The sequence below is a fragment of the Xenopus laevis genome, chromosome 6S (genome assembly GCF_017654675.1).
Source record: "Xenopus laevis strain J_2021 chromosome 6S, Xenopus_laevis_v10.1, whole genome shotgun sequence".
NCBI lineage: Eukaryota > Metazoa > Chordata > Amphibia > Anura > Pipidae > Xenopus > Xenopus laevis.
Genome location: NC_054382.1, coordinates 91988575 through 92012398, shown reverse-complemented (window position 1 = coordinate 92012398; position 23824 = coordinate 91988575). Strand labels below are relative to the sequence as shown.

The following is a 23824-nucleotide window of genomic DNA, read 5'->3' as shown; positions in this document are numbered from 1 at the left end:
CCAATCATTTGTCTCTCGTGAGGCACTCCCATTCTGTCAATACTGGCTAATTCCATTAGAGTTAGTCTGAGTGGATAGAACACTCATTATGGGCTCCATAAAAAGAATTGACAAATCTAGTTAGTTATTTATGTCCATGTGCTGTATGCATTTTAGTCTGTGCGCACATGGAACATATTGATTTAATCCTTAATCTTTTCCTGATATGCAGAAGGACCCCACCCAACCCCCACTGACTGCAGCTGATGCTGGGAGATGCCTTATTAAAAGTTTAGGGGGGTTAAAGGGTTGATGTATAGATGGGGGGAAATGGTGCAAATCCAGTGGACTTTGCCCCCACTCGTAAAAGCCTTTAATATGTTTTGCACTTGAACTCACCATATAAGGGGATGCATCTTGGTGGGATGTATGCATCAACTTAAATGCCACTTAGCATACCAGCACTTGGGTCCACACAACAGTAAATAGGCCCTTACGTTTACATTATGTATAGCTGAAAAGGGTCCTTTTGATGTTAAATGTACCTGACTACAATTGCAAAATATTTGCACAAGCATAAGAATGGTATGCCTCTTTTAGCATTATGTCAGTGCAGAAATGTGTTACTGTCCCAGATTTGCATTGTTTCATTGTTAGGAAGGCAGTAGCTTCCAAAAATATTTCTTGCATTTCTTTCTCTCATAGCTAGAGCATGTGCATAAAGGGGTTGCTCAACTTTTAATTAACTTTAAGTACGATCTAGAGATATTCTGAGACAATTTGCAATTGGTGTTCCTTTTTTATCATTTGGGTTTTTGAGTTATTGAGCTTTTTATTCAGCAGCTCTGCAGTTTGCAATTTCAGTATTGATTGCTAGTGTCAAAACTACTCTAACAACCTACTCCTGATTGCTAGGGTCCAAACTACTCTAACAACCATGCAATGGTTTGAATAAGAGACTGGAATATGACTAGTAACAGGTTCGGGATTACCAGCCAGGCTGAAGGGTAAATACCCGGGGGACATCAGCTTTGGTGGGTTCTATGCCCTCTGATTACATTGGTGGGACACGCAGGAAGGATGAAGGAGGTCAGAGAGAGGAGCTGTAGCAGCCAACCACTAGGTCCACCCACCTCCTGCCAGACAGTAGTTACTGAGGGCCTGATCTTATATATTGTATAGCGGTTCTCCTTTTGCCTGGAAGATGTACTAGTATTCACTCTATTAAAAAAATCACCAGACATCATGTCTCTCTAAATGCAGGATTTGTACAAAAGATTAATTTTAGATTTTGTTTGTACCGGAATCAGTTATTTGAATGAGCTTTAATTTATCTGCTAGGAAAGGAAGTCCCCCTGTAAAATATATTGGATCTAATTGTCAGTGAATGTCTGACACCCAACTGTTGTATGAAGAGAGAATGAAGAGAAACAGATGCTGAGAATGGAATTTCCAATGAAGATAAACTTGATTATTTCAACAATGCAGAATATTTAATTGATTGTATTTAGTAAGTTTATTACCTCAGTATGATGAAGAGTATGGTAAATTTTCATTTTGAGATAGTTCTCCTTTAAACTAGATTCTAATTTAGTTTTCAAATCAAATACAGCTAGGGGCCAAACCATTCTCTCGTTTAACATGTGCTTAACCTGCTCATCATTCAGCTGACTCAACGTCTAAACTCAAATGCTGCAGTAATTATAACATGTTCATCAATACGATTTTAAACGCACTTAGCTGCTAATTGTCCTTCAAATTGAATCACCAGGCTTGCAAATCCTTTGTTGTCAGTGTATTGCCAAAGTGTTCAAGGTTTTTCTGCCATCAGCTGGTGCCACTTATTTTATTACAAGAAGATCAAAACCTAGAGATTTTTCTCTTTTTTTGCAAAATAAGAAAAGTAAAGGTTTTATGCATTACCTATAAAATACATTGTGCACTATGGATAAAGTTTTTAGCATAATAATGGCCAAAATGACAATTCTTTCTATTCATATGATGCACTGAGGATGTTGACATATAAGGATTCTACCTCCTTACACAGAGCTCATTGTGGCATTGTCATATCCTTGCCCTCCAGCTATTGTGATTAAATGCTTCCATGATCTTCAGCCAGACTGCATATTATAATTCTGAGCTGGAGAGGCACTGGCCCTATAAAAAGGGTGGCAACAATAAGGCTTTCTCTCTATCTAGTATCAAGATGAAGAAATTAGACAGATTTCACCAGAGAACACAAGCAATATGAAACAATCTCAATCAGCGATTCTTAACTTGTGTTTGGACTCAAAGGGGCAGATTTACTCGAGGGCGTTACCGTCTGCAGGGACATTGGCAATTAACGGGTGCAGGTGTCACTTCACTAGCGAATGAGATAGACGCTAGCGCTCATTCCACTCTATCGCAGACGACATTACTCCACAAATTTTACTGAATGTTACCTGTTTCGCCAGACTTGCCTTCACCAGCTCAGACCATGCGAAGTGCACTGGAGTGCATATATATTCCTCAATCTTCTGTTCATATTCTGTGAGTAGAAAAAGCTTCTAAGTCCAAAAAACGCTGGTGTCTTTTCCTTTTTTCAGAGTTATGGCCTAAAAAAGTGCTTGAAAATATTTTTGGGTAATCGGCTTCCCCCATAAATTGTCTAACATATGGAACATTAACTATGTTTAGGGCATTATAACAACTCTATTTTCTTTAATAAGGTTCCCTGGAATATATAATGTAATGTATTTGCTGCAACATATACGTCCATTCAACTTTAAATTTCCCGCTATATGCAAATTAACCTGTGCTCAAGACCTCTAGCGAATTTGCACTAGGCAGAAATGAACGCTAGCGCATCTTCACTTTCAATTGCTCACATTGCCAAAGTAACGCTAGCAAAAAGTCACCAGCTTTCGTCGCCCACAACGAAACTTCACATTCCAGTGAATTAGCGTTGTCTAAGAGAATTTTCACCTGGTGAAGTGTAGCTATGGCTGCGAAGCAGCCGCTGGTGAATTTTCACCCTCAAGTAAACCTGCTCCAAAGATCTCCACCATATTTAGGTTAGGCAATAATCAATGTACATCTACCAGTAGTTTTGTTTTGCAAAACTAGTTCTATACCTACAGTACACTTTGGTCCCTAGAAAAAAGTTGAAAAAACAATTAATCTATATGTCCTGTAGAGAGGTATCTTGTAGCACTGGACTCCATTTTTTATTAGGAATGTGTTTACTGCTTTGCATGTTTACTATGTTATTTGTATACGTCTTTTGTTTAATATTAGAGGCAGGCCTTTTCCTTTCACAGGGTGGCCTTAATGTCTGGTAGACCAAGAAACTGGAGGCCTTTAGAAACTTAAGGCACTATAAGAATGAGCACAGTGTGTTATTCTCCGAAACCTCCCTTATAATATTATAGATGGTTTCTGCTATTATCATCAGCAATAGAGGCAGCTCAGTCTACTAACACATTTATGAGAGCGTTGAAGGGAAAACGTTTTCTCACATGCCAATCTTTCAGCCAGTGACATTTTATGGAAGAAAACACAACTTCTCATGAATCCACATGTGCTCTAATGTGAGACTTCTCTCAGCAGCTAATCATATTGCTGCCTTTCATATCAGGAAACTTATTCAAGTTATTTTTCATTTCTTCAGAAATCTCCAAGATCAAATTGCAGCTCCAAGCTCTTCATCTATTAATCATGCTGCTGCCAGATGCCAACAGAGATACTGCCAAGGTAAATTAGACACAATATTGCTAAATATTCATCATGCTTGCCTTGAGGGTTCTTTGAAACTTTCATACTGACTTAAATATTTGTCTTAGTTGCGCCGACTTACAGAAGACATGGCAATACTAGAATAAAATGTTTTAAAACATTGGGACTGCCGCCCTTAATTAATTATTTATTTAATAGTGGTGGGTTTAAGGCCTCTCCTGCCATATGTAGATGGAGCAGGCTTAAAGTGACAGTATACATTCAGTTGTTTACTATTTTAGATTTCTCCTTTTTAATTTGATTAAAAAAAGTTCAGCAATTAATATTGTTACAACACATTTCTAAATGAAAAAAAGAAAGCTAACAGAACATGTTCTTTGTTGCCTCTTGTTGGTGTAACCGGGGATCAAACTTTTTTTTTTCCTAGGAAAATGCCTTTGTTTTTCTTTTTTCTTAAGAACAGGTCTGCCCTCATATGTCCTTAGAGTTATATTGTAGAGAACCCTATGCTAGTGATCACACATGAGTTACTGTAGTAATTCAAGCAGAAGCTTTACTAAAAGTCATGGGGTTGTTACAAAATTAAAAAGTTATGCAATTAAAATATCCTATTAATGAGCTAGGGCACTGCAGAGGAAGGGCAACATTGATATTATAACAAATGATTAAGAACATTGAAGTAATAAATGGTTTCAAAATTTATTTTAAGCTCTTTCTGAGGACCATGCCAAAAATAGCCCTTTGTAGAGCTTTGGCACCTGAATATAACAGGGTCAGAAGACGTCTTGGAAAACTCTTGGGGGTTAGAATTAAAAGACACACTCCTTAACCTTACCATTATAACTGTGTAGGATCTACTCCTCCATCTAAATAACATCACAAAAACAGTTTTTATTGTATGTGCCAAGAATGGGCAGAATATGGAGAACACTTTAAGCCATGGTTCTTTGAAATTAGTTTGTAAAACTGTGGCACTTTCTACAGTTAGGGCAATGCAGGGAATGAGGGTGCCCCAAATAAAAGTGGAAGATAATAATAATAATAATCTAAACATCTCGCTCACTCAGCACATGCTATCTCATACTGTATATACCCTGTAGAGTATTGGTTCCCAAACTCAGCCTGAAGGACAATTAGGACAATATTTGGGGAGAATCTGAGATTTCTATAACAAATACCTGAAATGTGCTAGGAGGTTTGGAGTAAAAACATATTTACTGTCCTAGTTATCGTATGCATATAAATCAGTAAAAGTTTAATACCAAGGGAATACAAAAAACTAGCACATTGGTAAAAAGGCATTGTGATGCACTGGTGATACAAGAAAGGAGAAGAATTATAGCAAAGAAAGGAATGAAACAAATATGTATACGGGAGGAAATGGATGCTTCACCACTGTTGTCATGAAATGAAACCTAGGGACTTCTCTTCCCTTTGACAAGCCAATTTCTTCTTTGTATAGGCTTTGTTAAATTTTCTGAAAAAGGTGGTTTCAAATGAGGAAAAGAACAAGATGAGTCTGTGGAACGTGTCCATGATCCTTGCACCAAACCTATTCATCTGCAAACGCAAAAGTGCAAACAAGGAGGAAATGAAAGCAGCCGCATCCACAGCCCATATCGTTCGGCTTTTAATTAGGTACCAGGACATCTTATGGACGGTAAGATAATATGGGTTCCAAATTACAATATATAATGCTGCAATATGTATTGTTAAAGTGAAATGTATTGTTAAAGTAAAGGTGTCTGTAAATTGTGTCTATGTTCCTTACAGCTTATGTACTTGGTAATAAGTGAGCTCCAGGGGGTAGGAACATGTTATTTATGTGTTAATATCATTTTAGAGAAGGCATTGCTTTTGATTTGCATTTGAGTTAGGAGAAGAATGTTGGTAGCTGTAGTTTACAGCCTTTCTTATCCAAAGTGCCAGTTTTAGGGTAGGGCAGAAAGCACAGTTGCCTCTGACCTCAGAATATGAATTATTTCTTGATATCCTACCCACAACCGGTAGGTAACTCCATGGCAGTGATGTTATTAATGTTTACCCATTTGACATCAGTTTGCACTGCTCAAGTGTACACTACTATACATCTATGTAAACTAGTGAATATATATATTTGTGGGTTACAAAAGGTGCAAACTTTCCTACAGGTCTAGTCACCTATAGTAGACATTCAGCAGGTACCATTTACTTTTTTTTCAAAGCAACACATTATAAGCTGCCTATGCGTTTAATATACAGAGACATATATCCTTTGCTCTGGCGATGCAGCCTTAAAGCAACTCCTAGAAACATCCTCCTCCTTTGACAACAAATATCCAACTAGATGTATTTATTTGATTTTCTTTTTAATTTTAATATAGGTTCCCTCTTTCCTAATCTCCCAAGTAAGGAAAATGAACGAGGCAGCTATGATTAACAATAAAAGGCAGCTGATTTTTGATAAGAGTGTAAAGAAGTTATTACGAAGGAAGACCATGGAGCGAGAAAGACCTGAAAGGAGAGAGGTACTGAATTCATCAAAAAATTGAAAGATAACATGTTTTACCTTTATTTGATTGATTGGGTCATGGCTTCTTCATTATCATCATCATCACTACACATTTTTCACACCTCCCACCGGCCACCTAAAGGGATTTATTGAACTCCAACTTTCTTTGTACAATAATTGTTTGAACAGTTGCACTTTTTAACTCCTCTTAATAAAAACATTGACTTACACACATCTAAAAACCACAGTTTATTATTCTGAAAGAGAGACTTAGGTCTGTCATGTTCAACCAAAATAAGAACTTTCATCAATAAAGGTATTTTTCATATTCCTTTCAGAACCTATTTAAAGGACAAGTAAAGTAAAATTGCTCTGAGATGCCAATTTTTATAAACCATCGCAAGGTTCAAATTTGCCAACCTCTTATCCAACCCAGCATGCCTCTTTAAAAAAAGAATCAACTTGGTTCCAAGCAAACCACGTTCCATACTTGCAGGTGTCCCTTGTGGCTGCATGTGAGTATAGTTCCCAAAACTGACTATTCCACATATGTGTCCAGCCTGGGATCACAGGAAAATTAGCACCAAAATGCTGTGCTGCTATGTACCCTGGGCTGCTTATTCTCTATGCATGACCCAGAGAAAAAAAATGTTTTGTTCTGTATATAAACAAAAATAATATATTCATAAATACGAGCAAATATTTGCATTTTGCAATGTAACATTCTTCATACAGCAGATATTTCATTGAGCATTCTAACTGCACATAGCACATTTTTAATACTTGCTTCAAGGTAGTTTATTCTTGAGCTGGCACAAATAATTGTTTTCAGTATTACTTACAGCATGCAAAAACTATAGAATTTGCTGTCTTTTTCAATTGAATTGATCACTAAATACATTTGTGTATTCACAAAACCTATTTGCATTTGTGCAGAGGACTAAAAATTGTTCACAAGGCAAAAAATGTTAATGTTGTTCTTATTTTATTCATTATTTTTTTTTCTGTTCCCCCATATGTGCATTCTGTATTATAATTCAAATATGTCAATACCAATTGCTGACCATTATTGCCAACAAACAGCTGTGTTTGGAAGTAGATCTAAATGAATACATTAAAGACAGAAGAACTGACTGTTCCACTTTATATGTATCATAAAGTTTGGGAATCATACAGCAGGCAGAATAACTGCTATTAGGCTTTTATTTTGTGTCCACACAACATGTTTCAGGCTTCAAGGAGTCTTTCTCAAGTTCCCACACTTGAAAAAGGGCCCTCGAAGCCATGTAACATGTCGTGTGGACACAAAATAAAAGCCTATTAACAGTTATTCTGCCTGCTGTATGATTCCCAACCTTTATGATACATTTGCATGATTTGTGGATGCCAGGACGGAGTATCCAGGGAACATCATACAAATAGCTTACCAATTTAAAATACACAGCTGACTGTGTGAGCCTACATTGTTCCACTATATATAACAAGGTCCAGAAGAGCATGAGGAATGACATTGCTGTCAGCTTGTAATTGGAAGGTGATGATGCTGCACAGGCCAGATGCAGTCTTAGTTCCCTGGATATATTCCCAAAGAGTTGACTGAGATTGATTTTCCCATCCTCTATACAGTTTTATATTTTGTCTCAGTTCTCTTAAACACATGGCATGTTTCTAAAAAAAAAAATCAGTTTACAAAAGCTAATCAAAATATTTATATTTTAAAGATATCATTTTGAAAGAGATAAATATATTTTCACTTACAGCCTATGTTGTAACTGGAAATGCAGATCTATAACACTGCACACTGGTATAATAATATTGTATTTATTATGCATTGCTTGGCATGAATTCATGTCTAAGTAGAACAGCTATGCTTTATATAAGCTAGTGTTTATGGTGTAAACACTATATTTTGCATGACTTTAAAAATATGTGCGCAATGTAATTTTTCTTTAGATTTTTGGCCTCATTTACCAAGTGCAGGGCAGGGTGCAACGTTACAAACTGTCATGCTTATTGCACACTTGCCCTGACCTGCACTTTGTTGAACTGCACACTTGTTTCCAGCCCAGCTATTTGTTGAATGGCCACAGGTCTGCGTTTGCCTCATGAATACAGTGCTGCCTGTGTTCAAAGCACTGTATTCATGAAGGAAATGTAAGCAGGGGGAGGCACCTCCCACCTCATAACATGCTTATTATTCAGATGCACGAGTTAGGGAGCACCAGAGGCCATAATGTACTACAGTTGCAGGGCAAGTGGCAAGTACAGGACCATCATTACACTTTGCACGCTATATAAGATTTTTAAGGTGCAGAGTATAGATATATATATACCCTATAGGCTTTGTAATAGAGAACTAAGGAATGGGTTTTTGAAGCCTTTAATGCTTCTGCATTGATGGCAGGGTTCTAAGTAAGATACCCCTATGAAGGGGAAGATTTACTTGATTTCTGAGTCATTAGAGGGGATCCGGATTGTATCATAAAGTAGAAGAGGACTTCAGGCTGCGTTGGGTTTGTGTTGCAAAGTATTAGATCTGGGTTAGATTCAGGTTGAGAAAGTTTTGTCCTGCTAATCATGAATGTCTGCCGATTTATTGGAGAGGAGCAGTGCATTGAGCAGTGCAGTGCATTGAGCAAACAGTGACCAGTAAGTGGGAAAAAACAGAGAATGGGTAACTACTGGTGCTACATTGTTTGGCAATAAGACCTACTGGAACTGTGTGGATTGATCTGCGTGGGTATCTTTATCCTCTTCTTATGTGGATTTGTGTCTCTTAAAATAATCACCATGGATGTTATACACTATTTTTGTCAATAATAAATAAAGGGAAATAAAGACATTGCCTTTTATAGTTATGTGACTTCAGTTACTTTCTTACTGTCATTTAGTCATATACATCTCAGAATAGTATTTTTGTGTCTTTAGCTTTGTTTCAATCAATCCACTGTTATTTTATTTTAAAATTGTGGTCTGTGTGTTCTGTTCTTTCCCCGTATCTATATCTTGTATAATGTGCATATCTAGACCTACCAATTCCGCTCTTTTGTCTGCCAGCAGCTAAAAGATATTTTTTCCACTGAGATGTCTGTCCCTTTTTCCATTATCCTTGATAATCCCAAGAAAAAGGAACATTTCCTGAGGTATGCAAGCCATGAGCTCTGATAGCCGCGTTTCGGTTTGTATTTCAGCACGGTGATGTACCTGAAGGGGTGATAAGAGTCTACGCTCCGCTGCACTCAAAGGTTTCCATGGCAATCCAGCTGAACAGTCGCACGAAAGCCAAAGACATTCTGGCAAGATTTCACTGTGAAAACAGGTATACAGAGTTGAATTTAGATATGCTTTTTTAAACCTACATAAAATGGTTTAATTCATAGTACAGGTGTAGGATCTATTATTTGAAATGCTTAGGACCTGGGGGTTTCTGGATAAGGGCTTTTCTCTATGGATCATGATCCCTTAAAGGAACAGTAACACAAGAAAAAAATTAAAGTGTTTTAAAGTAATGAAAATATCATGTAGTGTTGCCCTGCATTGGTAAAACTGATGTGTTTGTTTCAGAAACACTACAATAGTTCATATAAAAAAGCTGCCGTGTAGCCATGGCAGAAATTGAAAAAATATAGCACAGGTTAAATAGTGGATAACAGATAACACCATAATGTTCTACAGAGCTTATCTGCTATCTGCTGTGTAACCTGAGCCTTTTCTCATTTGAATGGTTGTCCCCATTGCTACACAGCAGCTTGTTTATATAAACAATAGTAGAGTTTCTGAAGCAAACACATCAGTTTTACCAGTGCAGGGCAACACTGCATTATATTTTTATTACTTTAAAACACTTTTATTTTTTGATGTTACTGATTCTTTAAGTCTGCTAAAATTAGAATTATTTTTTTAAATTGACTATAAAGTCATCCTATTCAAGATTCTGTTCCAGATTTATCCATATTCCAGTACTTCTTTTCAGGATTCAGCCAAATCCTTATTGTATATTTCAAATTTGAAATTGTGTACGTTATGTTATTATTTTCAAGTTCAAATATGCAACTTAGGCTTCAGATTTGGCAGTTGTCATATTTCTGCAAGGTTTCTGTATTAACTTTTGATTTGTTTCCCTGTATTAGCCATGGAACATCAGACAATACAAGAGTACACAACCAGAGTTTATATGAAATAGGAGGAAATATAGGCAAGTATAATATATGTTCATGTTTTTATTGCTATATGTTTAGAAGATTGTGTATTATTTTGATTGTTCAGAATACACAGAATTTATCGTGCCAGAAGCATTTTGTTTAAACTCTTAACAGTATGATGACAAAATGATTAATTGTAAAAACAATATTCCAATAGTATGTTCAGGACAAGCCCTACTCATTGCACTCATGTTGAGTAAGGCAGTATACTGGTCCACTTATAGCACCATCAATTATCTAAAGAATATAGTCTAGGGGTATAAATAAATAGTAATACTGCATACTCCTAATCTAAGTCTGGAAGTTGCTATTAGTATAATTATTAAATGACGTGGTAGAGCTAGCATAAGGGACAATTTAATAGGAAGGCACAGTAGGCATGAGCATAACACTATTCCTTAATGGGCTGATCTGCACATTTTCCCTTTCATGCCTGGTAGCACTCACCCAAGGGGAAATTTTTTTGCATAATAACACCAGCCTATCAACAGGTAATTCAGGTTAGACCCCATAATGTTGGTCTTTCTGTTGAATCAAAACAGGTATTGCATATTTAACTGTTAATGTGCCTATTGTTTTGGAATACCAAGGCCTTTGTAATAATATTTGCTTCTAGTGTAGACACCTGTACCCCTTGTGCCCATGCCAGGAGATTGTGGCTATTAATCATTGCTCAGATTAAATACTATAATGATTCTGATGCCAGAGGCATACATTCACATACATTCACATTGTTGTTTCTCTTTTTTTTGTGACAACAGTTTAGCTCTATTAATATAAGTTACTTTATGAAATCCCAATGCAATATAAAAACGTGCACCATACATATTTTTGTGTTATGCAGTGTCAGGTTAATTCTGCTTGTGCGTGTGTGCTTTGTGTGTGGGTGCTGTGTGTATCCAGAATTTTGGATCACAACCAAAAAAAGCTCCATAGTGAACAAAGATTTTCCAGTGTTTGTCTCTGAACATGAGGCATGATAAATTGTTCCATAATTATTCTGTAAATGTTACTTCCTCTCTCTGTTTTTCTGACCCTTTTACACTGCGCTTTATTATGCTAGTGGCTTTTCTTAAAGCTAATGAACCATATTAGATTATGAACTATATAGACAGTTGTTTTTAGGCATATATGTTGCACCCCTAACATTTTACTTGCTACCTATGAGGGGAGAAGACCCTGGGAGTGAGCTGGACAGATGTGGGGCAGAAGGGGCCAGAACAGTGTTAGGAATGACATTTTGGGAAGCTAGGGTTGGGGATTGGAAGAGGGAAGTAGCAGGAGAATGGGGTTGGCTGGAAGCAAGGAAGTTAATTTTAGTTCCACAACCATCCCATGAGATGAGGTGGGGTTAGCCAAGGTAACTTTTTCTTGTGGGTTAGCCAGTAGAGTTCTGGGACAAGTTACAATTAGAAGTTATGAATATTAGGGTTCCATGGAAAGGTGGTAACCTACAGGGAGGTTCACAAGGCAAGTTTTAATAACATAGTAACATAGTAAAATAGTAAGTAAGGTTAAAAAAAGACACACATCCTTCAAGTTCAGCCTTTTAGTTTTTTTTTTAATCTGCCTAACTGCTATGCTAGTTGATTCAGAGGAAGGCAAAAAAACCCATCTGAAGCCTCTCCAATTTGCCTCAGAGGGGGAAAAAATTCCTTCCTGACTCCAAAATGGAAATCAGACTAGTGCCTGGATCAACTTGTACTATGAGCTATGTTCTATAACCCTGTATTCCCTCACTTGCTAAAAAGCCAAAAGCCAGAGATATCAGTGCTTCTGCCTCTGGTCCCTCTGAAGGTTTTTTTTGCAGGGGGCCCGGAGCACCCTAGTTACGCTATTGGCTGGGTAGGATTGACCCCAGTCAGAATTAGTTAACACTACAGGACTCTACTGCATCTTTAGTGCTAATATCCTATGATTCATTACAACCCTGCATAAAATCAAGGAACATCATTCACTGTTATGTAGTAAATCTCCCATAAATTACACAAACAAACATGGTAAGTAGTACAGGACAATTAACATATGTTTTTCACAGTACTGTGAAATGATGGCATCATACTGAATCAATGCAGGCTACAATGACATTACCCCATGGTTCTGTAAATACAGCCTATTTATCTTGCATTTACCGTGTAGTGCATTAGTTATTAACAGATCATACAGATATCATGTAGATAATAGGTAGGTAATGTTCTGCGCACAATTATACTGTATCTTTGTAATTCACTCTTTTTACAGGTGATATAAATGCAAGAAAACTCTAATGCTATTTTGGGCTGTTCGTTAATCTTTCTGTTTTCTTTTAGGGGAGCATTGCCTTGACCCCGATACCTATATTTTGGATGTGTATCATGTCAATCCTCATGCGGAATGGATGCTAAAACCAAAATCAAGCTGAAGTTTTTGAATGCCCAGGCTACTGGCACTTTACAGAATGATGGACAGACATTATCCTTGGGATTTTATAACATCCACAGACTGATTTGAAGAATTGGGGAATTGTTACATTGGTACTACTAAAATAATACATTAGGTCTGGTGATAAGACTCCTGACCCTGGAAGAAAATTTTCTTCTAGAAATTATTTTTAATATGAACAATGTATTGCTAAGAAGAAAAACACTAGTGGCAAAGCATCATTTTACTGGAAACCTTTTGTAGAGTCCGAGTAGATACTGTGCGTGGCTCTCCAAGTATTACTGCTGCCATGGATGGGTTGAATCTTCAGTTCACTAAATGCGAGACCTGGAAAGTGCAACTTTCTAACAAAGAGTGGGAGACAATGTTGTTTTTGCTATTTTTATTGAAGAATGTGTGCAGTGACGTGAATGCCTTGTTCAGCATCAAAATCTGATGGAAAAGAGAATGTAACGTTTGTACATTCGTTTGTACAGGAAACACTATGTTTGTACAGTTACTTTTTTACCTGTTTGTAGATATATGTACTGTATGTATGTATTGTTAATCTTATGTTCTGCCAGTTACACTCATGTAGCTTACCAAGCCTGTCTTTATTTCAGTATTCATGTTTAGAGGATGGGCACCCATATTGCTCCAGCCCTGCCTTTGTTTGGGTATGAGCCAACGTTACAGAACATTAATAGACTTATAAATAAGGCTCAACTCATTGATACCTCTATGCACAGACCAAAAACTTATTATCAAGAAGAACATTTTTATATGGATTTGCTCAAACACAGCAACACTCTAAAGTGACCCAAAGATTTAAAGGGTTTGCCCACCAGCTTACCAGGAGAACTATTTGCCCTTGTAACAAAGACAAGAAATATATGAAAGGGTAGATGGAACTATATAAATGGAAGAGGGTATAAGAATAAAGAAGGTTAATTAAGAGAGGAAGAAAAAGAGGAGAACCTATGAGCTAAGGTTTCCTGGTGGGCTCCTGGCACCTCAATCTGATACTGCTAAAAGGTATTTTTTCCCACCAGGAAAGGTTACAAATAGTCATCTCTCGTAATGTTATGAGCTGATTTTCCATTTTTTAAACAAGAAATAAATCACTTTTACACAGAGAGTCCAATGTGGCCCCTCCATGTCCCTGCCAAGAGCTCAAGTAGAGCAGATTGAAACGCATCAAATGAGTGCCCTAGATACCCTTTTATTTCATACAGAATATCTTTGGGGTCAAGAGGATTTGATTTCCAGAGTTTTAGGTTTAAAAATGTAGTTTGATAAATATCCCTTTATGTTATAACGTGCCACAATTCCTCATTGCAATATATTTAGCTGACAACCGAGAGGCTCAGAGGCTTGAAACCCAGTGCATAGGATGATTTCTGCCATCATTTCAATTACAGATGCCCTTTACCCCCTGTAAGATGTCTCCAAGGCCAAGGCAAAATCTGTGTTTGTAGTGTAGTCATAGTATAGTCATAATCTAAAGTGCATAGTGTAATATATCTGCAGGGACAGTCTGTGGACAAATGCAATGCAACAAAGAATGCAAAAGGTCAGCGAACTGCATCTTAAACCTGTGTAACCTTAAAGGCAATCTATGGCTAAAGTACATGATGTTCCTGTAACAGTGAGTGATTTGTAGCATCCATACATTCAAATGCCAAAAACCTTTACAAAACCCTAAATATAAAATGTCTGAATGGTGTTTTAACTGCAGGAATAAGTTTTCTTTTGTATGTTTTGAATGAATCTCCTGTTTAGCAGAATAAGAGGAATCCAATGAAAATCAAATTATCCAGGTAAGCTTCATTTTCCAGTAATAAAGTGCAAATACAGGTTAAAAGGGTTTTGCAATGAATTAGCTAATAAACATACTCATTCTGCCTGGCAAATGGGCATTGCACATTTTTGTTACACCAGGCATTGGTGTAACCAAGTGCTTCGGGGTATTGTTTGGTACTATTAGTTGTCTTTTGGGCTTAAAACAATTACTGTGACAGTAGTTAGATGAATACATTATCCTGTGTGTTGTCTTGGGCAAACCACTTAATCTCCATGCCTCAGGCACTTAAAAACTGTCAGCTCCTCAGGGGAGAAGTGCATTGTGCTCGATAACTGTAGACTGTCACTGTTACATTTGAATGTATATGGGTAGAATGATGTATCTCCTGTTTTAAAATATATGGGTATTAAGGGGGTTATTTATCAAAGTCCGAATGCCAAAAACTTGAAAAATTCGTCTTTTTAGTGGAAAAAGAATTTATACCCCGCAGCTGCAAAAAGTCTGAATCTGAAAATCCGGCATCTCAGACCTTCCAACGTTGTATATAAGTCAATGGGAGAAGTCCCTATCCTATTTGGAAGTTTCTGTGGTCTGTGCTGGAATTATATATATTATATTTATCTTTGTGCTGGAATTAGCCTGAAAATATTTTCTGCAAAAATTTGAAAAAATTCAAAATTGAGCGATTCGGGAAAAAATCTGAAAAAAACATACGATTCAGATTTTCTATTGATTTTTCCAGTTTTGTAAAATATAAATAAATAAGGTCCAATCGTGGATTCTAGTTTGGTCTGACTTTTTTTATTTAAATACTAGGATTTCGCATTTTGATAAATAAGGCCCTAAAAGTCGCCAGAGTTCCCTGACCATGCAGGTATGAAATCTATTATCCGGAAACCTGTTACCCAGAAATACATCTTTGCCGATTCCCATTTTGCGCCGTTTAAAGAGTTTTTAATTTTATGCTCAATGTTAACGAACTCAGCAAGTAGCCAAAGCGACGGCAAAACAATACTATAAGGTGTAAAACTGTTTAAGGGGTCAATATATAATTGGTCAGTAATGTTTGCTGATGTAATTAGACCAGACACTTCCAATGTAAGTTTTTTTTCCACACAGAAACATATGATACCTGCTGGGAAAAGAATGGTTCAAATTATTAATGGCAGAACATTTGTAGTGGTGTTAGTTATTTTCTTGCTCAAAGCAGTGAAATGTATTCAGACAAATCAACCCTGTCATTAAGGAATATCTGTAAAAGGTCAGGGCCCAAACATTTCTCATAAGAAATCCCATACTTAGAAAGATGAGGCTCTGTGCCTTCATGACAGGTTGAGGAGCATCTTATGGCTTGTAATATCCTCGTATTTTAGAACAGGTGGACATCATAGGGCAGATTCACTAATGGGTGAATTTTCGTCAGCGTCAGCTTCACACTCCTCGCACCACTTCGCCAGACACAAATGTGCTACGAATACGCTAATTCACTAACATGCAAAGTTTTGTCCTGGGTGACTAACGCTGGCGACTTTTCGCTCTCGTTACTTCGGCAGTGCGAGCATTTCATAGCAAAGATGCGCTAGCGTTCATTTGTGGCTACCAAAAATTCACTAATGATCTTGTGCTTAGGTCAATTTGCATAGGGCAGGAAATGTAAATGTTGGTGCAAATGCTTGAAGTTACCACTTTTTATTACAAATATCCAGGGAACCTTAATAAAGAAAAGAGAGTTAATATAATGCCCTACACATGAGCCCACTGTAAAATTAATGTTCCTTATGTTATAAAATGTGTGTAGAAAACTGGTTACCCAAAAAAAGTCTAAGTCAGGACTTTTGCAGCATATCCTGCTTAAAAAAAAAGAAAAGTCACTAGCGTTTTTTGAACTTTAATGCAATTTCGACACACAGGATATGATGTAAGTGACATAAGATTGAGGAAGATCTAGTTTCTTTTTAGCACTTCGCCTGGTCTGAGGTGGCGAAACCAACTCTGGCGAAAGAGGTAACGTTCAGTAAAATCCACAATTAATTGATTTTGCGGAATAACAATCGTTCGCCAGATCAAAAAGTCGCCTGGAGAGAGAGTGTGAATAAATGCTAGCAGCGGTCCCGTTCACTAGCAAATTGGCTCCTGCGCCTGTTAGTGAATTGGCAACGCTGGCGAAAAAGTAATGTCTTGTATTAATCAACTTTCAATGAGTCTCAAGATCAAAATGACCACTAAGTAGTGATTATACTGAATGAAACCACTAAGTAATCATATCAAGGCAGAAGATTTCAGCCCTGAGCTTCTATTCAGGTCATGGAACTCCTTATACTTTAAAGTAATTGGTGCATTGATTTTATTTTCAATACAGAAACTTATTGTGACACAGATGACTTGACTAAGCTCTTGTTTTAAATGCTGACATCGGACTAAGCTCTTGTTTTAAATGCTGACATCGCTAAGCACAATTTATAATGATATATTTTGCAGGTTATTTATGCCTTTTGTGAATTATATAGTGAATAAAGTATTTCCTGGTGGAAAATATAAGGACATTATGGGGGTTATTTATTAAAGTGTGATTGGTAATAACGCTAAATATTCAAGTTTTTTTTACTATAAAATAAAAAAATTTTGTGAACAAAAAAACTCAAATTTTTCCAGATTTATTATACTCCAAGGCTGCAAAAAGTCAGAATCTCAAAACACTCCATCTTCATCCTGTCGAGGTCCTGTAGAATTCAATGTCAGAGGTCCTATTTGCAATTTGAAGATATTATCTGTGCTGGGTTTCGTACCATAATTCAAACATTTCGGGCCTTTCTGCCAATTTCACGAAAAATTCGTATTTATAGTGCAACAAGTAGCTGTTTTTGTGCGACAATACAAAAAAGTTTTTGTCAATACGATGTTTCTGTGTTTTTTTAATGATAAATAAGGGTAAATCCTGAATTCTAGTTTGGTCAGATTTTTTTATTAATCAATCAGAAAAATTCAGATTTTAGTAAATAACCCCCTAAGAAGTCCTATGACCATATAAAGGCAGAAAACTTTTATAAAGGTCAAGGAACTCCAAGGTGAATTCTAATATCCCCATATATTACAACAGAGAATACACTCTTCATTATAATAGACAGGTTTCAGTGGGTCATGTGACAAAAATGACATTACTTACCACTGATTATCACTGATGACATTACTAAGCACCGTTATAAGGATATCATTTACATGGCTTTTGTGTACTGTTTATTATATAGTGAATAAAGTACCCCCTCTTGTAAAATATAAGGATATTATAAGTTACTGAGGAGTTTCATGACCAGGCCGAGTGTTTTTATACAGGTCATGGAACTCCGAGGTAACTTCTAATATCCTCATATTTTACAACTGGGGGTACTTTATTTATTATAATACACAAATTTCAATGAGTGATGTGACAGAAATGACATCAGAACTCACCGTTTATAACTGATGACATCAGAACTCACCGTTTATAAGGATATAATTTACAAGATATTCATGGCTTTTGTGTATTGTAAGTGTTTATGTAACTGTCAGTGCATAAAGACAATGCTATAAAATACTCTCATACAGATGAAGAAAATGTTTTTGAAGCTTAAGTATCCCAGATGGCAATTGGTTTGGCAGCAGTATGACACAGAATACAAATCAGCATCAATGCCCAGGGCAAGAGCCTTCAGACACTGGCAGCTCAGTTCAATGGTGGATACCTCTGATGATGTGGGTGTTGTATGTACTGTTAAAAAATACTTAATGGAACTTTTTTGTACTATTTTATTTTGTATGCAATTGTGTACCTCCTGGAATTACAATATTGGAAAGGAAGTGTGTGTCTGGCTCTTCTTTGCTGACATTCATACATGATAAGGTGCTATTTGCTCATACACAAGCAGGAATATTTACTTTCCAGATTCCTCCAACGTTTAATAAATACTGTATCTGTGTGGCACAAAAATCTATGGGAAAAAAGCAGCAGTTTGCAATTTCTTGATTACAAAAGGCTTTGACTAAACGTCAACGTTCTTTTCCCCACAGCCAGCGAGTCCAAAATAATACTAACAGCAATACTGATGACTAAGCCTGCCCAGCCCAAAAGGAAAATACATTTGAAAATGTGGTTAATTCACAATTAATATAATTGTAAAAATAATTAATAAATCCCAGTTCGATGTACTCTTAATAGCTTTCTTCTTCATTATGCCTTTGTCTGTATATTTATATACGATGTACTCTTAACAGCTTACTTCTACATCATGTCTTTGTCTGTATATTTATGTTTCTTCACTTGCACTGAAGCTGCCATAGTGCTTTGTCTCACCAGGCACAAGACAGTAAACTTATTTTCAAGAAAAATGTTTTGAAACATCATTTGAAGGGACAGCGAGTTGCTGAACTGCTGGGTTAGTTCAGGGCCTATTTATGAAACGTCGAAGCTGGAGACAACATTTCAAAATTGTTACATCCATTTGCCGTGGTAATTATCCCCCTGCAGCCAAACTGCGGAGCATAACATTTCAGTAATAATCACAGAATATAAATAAGACCAATTGCAAGCTGTCAGAATTCTGCTGTCTATGCCATTTTAAAGGTTCATTTTAATGTGAACTTCTGCTTTGTGTTATATCCTTACAGTATATTGCTATGTAGTGATGGGCAAAATTTACATGTTTCGCTTAGAAGAAATTAAGCAAAATGGCAAATACTCCCCAAAATGCAGTGTATGGGCGCCAACATTTTTTCGATGCACAAATTGTAGACAAATTTTTGACACAACAAACTTTTTCCCCCATTAGAGTCTTTGGGCGTAATTTCCACCGCAAAACATTTCACTCATCACTATTGCTATGTATTTAAAGTCTACCATCTATAGTATCTACTGTATCATCTTTCTTTCCATTTGTCACGGCCGGCACCCAATACCAGAACAAGTGCCAAGCACCCTGGTCTCGGCTTCACCAGTAGTGTGTCCACCGTTGGGCTTCGGGAGGAGCCCTCAGCTTACTTGGGTGCCACCTGGACTTAACGAGGGGTGCAAGGCGAGATGTTCTGGCTGGCAAAGGGGCACGGCAAGGGGGATCAGGCAAGAGAGTGGTCAAAGTTCAGGCTGGGTCAAGATTCAGAGTTCAAATTAGTCAGGATACAGGCAGGGTCAAGGCATCCCCGCCGCACCACTGGACCACCAGGGTGAGTTATTTTGCTTACACCATTATTGTTATCTCTGTTTTTATATCTGTCATATAGCTACAGTATTTGTCTATCTATCCACAATATATAGCTTTCTATATCTATCTATCATCTATCTATCTATGTCTATCTATCTATGTCTTGTTCAGCTTTGAGTTCTTTTAGTATGATGTAGAGAGTGATATTCTGCGACAATTTGCAATTGGTTTTCATTTTTTATTATTCGTGGTTTTTGAGTTATTTAGCTTTTTATTCAGCAGCTCTCTAGTTTGCAATTTCAGCAATCTGGTTGCTAGGGTCCAAATTACCCTAGCAACCCTGCATTGATTTGAATAAGAGACTGGAGATGGCCTGACTAGAAAAAGGAGTAATAAAAAGTAGCAATAACAATAATGTTGTAGCCTTATAGAACATTTGTTTTTAGATGGGGTCAGTGACCCTCATTGAAAGCTTGAAAAAGTAATAAGATGGCAAATAATCCAAACATATAAAAAATAAATAATGAAGACCAATTGAGGAGTTGCTTAGAATTAGCCATTCTATAACATACCAAAAGTTAACTTAAAAGTGAACCACTCCTTTAAATCAGAGGCATTTGCAGTACATTCGATGAAAGTAAGAACTCTTCATTTCTGCTTCCGTTTTATAACAACACATTGCAACACACTCTAGACATTAGCATTTAGACTCCATGTAACTGGTGCCACGGTGCCGGAAGAGTTGCTGACCTTAGGACTTGGGTTATTAATTGCTGTCACATGACTTACCCTTGATTTAACAGAAGTGACCCAGTATAACCTCTTCCTGATGTCTATATTGTTAGCCACGCTATAATCAATAATATCAATAATCGCGCCAGTCACATTCAGGGGCACATTTACTAAGGGTTGAATTTCAAAGTGAAAATACTTCAAAATTCAACCATCGAATTTTAGTACTACGATAATCAAAGTTTTTTTTTCAATGGAATATGGACGTTTTCGATCGAATTAAAATTGTTTGATCGTACACCAATTAGGCAGGTTTAAGGTGGCGAAGGGTCGAAGTCGAAGTTTTTTAAAGAGACAGTACTTCGATTATCGAATGGTCGAATTTTCGAAGTTATTTCTATACAAATCTAATTTTGGCCTATTCGATGGTCGAAGTATCCAAAAATTACTTTGAAATTCGAAGTTTTTAAATCGAATTTTCACTTCGACCCTTTTTTATTTCAGGATGAATTTTTTCTGCAGATTAAAGGCACAGCGATGGGCTCGAATGTCGCCCCGTCCTATGCAAATTTATTTATGGATGTTTTGGAAAATCAATTTATTTACACTGATTATGGATTTCAAGAAAACTGTAAGTGTTGGTATCGCTACATAGACGATATTTTCACAATTTGGACGGGACGACATTCTGAGCTCATTGATTTTGTAGAAAGACTTAATAGGTGCACCCCTTTTATTAGGTTTACCGTGAATTGTGATCCTGACAGTATTTCTTTCCTAGATGTGATGGTAAAAAATACTAGAAAGGGCAATCTTGAGACTGACCTCTATGTAAAAACAACAGACAGAAACACACTATTGAGATATGATTCTTTTCACCCTTCACATATAAAGAAATCTTTACCCAGATCTCAAGTCTTAAGGGTGAAACGTATTGTCCAAAATGAATGTCAGCAGACTATGAGAGTGGATGAAATGAAAGAGAAGTTTAGAAGAAGGGGCTATCCGAATAGGATTTTAGAAGGGGCTGAAAGTGAGCTGAGGAGAACGGAGAGAGATAGTACTTCAGGGAAGAAGAGGATCCCCTTTGTAAATCAGTATAATGTCCTGAGCAATGAGATCTCAGGCATAATACGGAGGGAATGGAGTCTACTAACTAGAAATTTCCCAGATAAAACTGCCTTTAGATCCCCGCCTGTGATGTCATACATGAACGCAGATACTATTGGAAATAAATTAGTAAAAGCAGATCTTGGTTCTTCCCTGAAATCTAATCAAACCTTTCTCAAAACGCCTAAAAATGGGACTTTCCCCTGTTGTGGGTGTAGCCACTGTAGTAATGTACTTAAAGGAGAATGGGTATACCATCCCCTACAGGGCACTCGTATTCCCATTAAAGGTTTCTTTACTTGTGCATCCACGTATGTAGTGTACAATATTAAATGTCCATGTGGAAAAATTTATATAGGAAAGACGATAAGGAGTATTAGGGAGAGGCTTACTGAGCATAAGTCGGCCATTAGGAATAAATTAAACCAACCTGTTGCCAAGCACTTTAATGAAAATGGTCACACTGTAAGTCAGCTGCGATTTCAAATTCTCGATTCAGTCCCAAGAAGGAGACGTGGGGGTGACCGGGATAAGGAGCTATTGCGCAAGGAGGCGCAATGGATAAGGAGATTAGGGTCACTATTCCCAAATGGACTGAATCATGAATATGACTTGAATCCGTTTTTATTGAAATAGCTGTTCTTCTTTTTAAAATTGATTTTATCTTTTGTAGGTGGTTATATGGATACTGTGTATCACTTTTCTGGGACTGTAACCAACAATGGACATTAACAAGATAAGTCCCTTTTGATATATTTGAAGATAATCAACTCATGTGATATTAAGTGATACATATGACAAATTGTAACCTTTTAAACATTTTGTATATCTTGTTAATATATGTGGTGACACCAGGGGGCACTGTGCCCAATGGTATTTAAGGTCAGGTGGTGGTGGAGCTTTTTATGCTTGACAAAGAGTGGGGTGCCGCTCGAAACGTTGCATCTGTGCTGCTGTCCTACAAATAAAGACGGTTTTAATACTATTGGAGTGCTGTCTATTGGATGAAAACACTTCGACCCTTAGTAAATGTGCCCCTGAATGTGACTGGAGTTTTGAAACCTTCAAAACATCAAATAAAAATTTTTTTTGCCCTACACATGTGCCCACTGTATAGTTAAGTTGCCATGAGTTAGGAAATGTAGGGGGGAAGGAGGGGAGGCCCAAAATTTTTTTCGATCTTTTTCAGCCTATCACCCATAATATAGAAAACACGCCAGCGTTTTTTGGGACTTAGAAAAAATTTGAACTTTTTTGGAATCAATCCCTATCTACTCTATTGCGCTTCGCCAGGTCTGAGGTGGCGAAGGAAGTCTAGCGTAAAAGGTAGCATTCAGTACACTGCGCGCGTTAGTGAATTTGCGTAGTTACGTCCGTAGCGAAATTTCGCCAGGCGTAAGGGTGCGAAGTAACACTAGCGAATCTACGCCAGCGTTCGTTAGTGAATTTGCGAAGTAACGAAAATGCCCAACGCTAGCGAATTGACGCTAGCGTTCGGCCCTTTGGCGCTTAGTGAATTTGCCCCCAAGTATATATCAAGTGACATCTGATTAAATCAAATATATTTATCTGCAGTCTTATCAGATCTGCTTTCCATGTGTTCCATGCCTAGGGGTGGATCCTGCCTGTCAGTACATAATGTGGTTCCCCACCACATTAAAAAGGTTTCACCCAGCGCTCCAGTCCTGACATGTATTGAGCATATACTGTATAGGCCAGTCAAGTGAAAAAACAGGTTAAAACTGTAAAAATAAAAACCTTTCCTAATTTATTTAAACTTTTAAACAAGCTGTATTCCAACTTGACAAAATCTTGGCCATTATCGCTAATATAACTTTGTTTATTAAGAACTTCATCACCAACTTTGACCAAATAAATATCACTGAACTTAAATTTCATGGCTTGGCAAATTCTATTTTCTTTCCAAGGATTGATGTCAAATTTGCTTTGGTCAAAATGATAGACATCCTCAATATCTTTCTACCCATTTAGTCATTGCAGGGCTAATGAAATAATGGAATTTCAAAAACTTTGCCCATTCAGTGCCTACAGGAACAGTTCAACAATACAGCTTTGTATTCAAGAGGGGTTTGCTAGACACATATACATCCCTATGGTGTGGGTTCCTTTACAGAGTCTTCCAAGACTTGCTTGGCAAAGAAAAAAGTGGCTTTAGTTCTTTAAAGCAGAAGGAAAAAGCAGGGGCGTAACTACTGGT

General features: G+C 37.1%; 1 protein-coding gene across 2 annotated transcripts in view; it reads left to right on the top strand.

The window, feature by feature from the left end:
- arhgap28.S (Rho GTPase activating protein 28 S homeolog) overlaps positions 1-14521 on the top strand; it is an 83518-nt gene extending 68997 nt beyond the window's left edge. For both annotated transcript variants that reach the window (XM_018242253.2, XM_041567813.1), the window contains exons 10-15: positions 3632-3714; positions 5159-5356; positions 6060-6203; positions 9379-9506; positions 10318-10382; positions 12699-14521. In XM_018242253.2, coding sequence (XP_018097742.1) covers positions 3632-3714; positions 5159-5356; positions 6060-6203; positions 9379-9506; positions 10318-10382; positions 12699-12790 — 710 coding nt within the window. In that variant the 3' untranslated portion in view covers positions 12791-14521. The remainder of the gene's footprint in view (positions 1-3631; positions 3715-5158; positions 5357-6059; positions 6204-9378; positions 9507-10317; positions 10383-12698) is intronic.
- The last annotated feature ends 9303 nt before the right edge of the window (positions 14522-23824 follow it).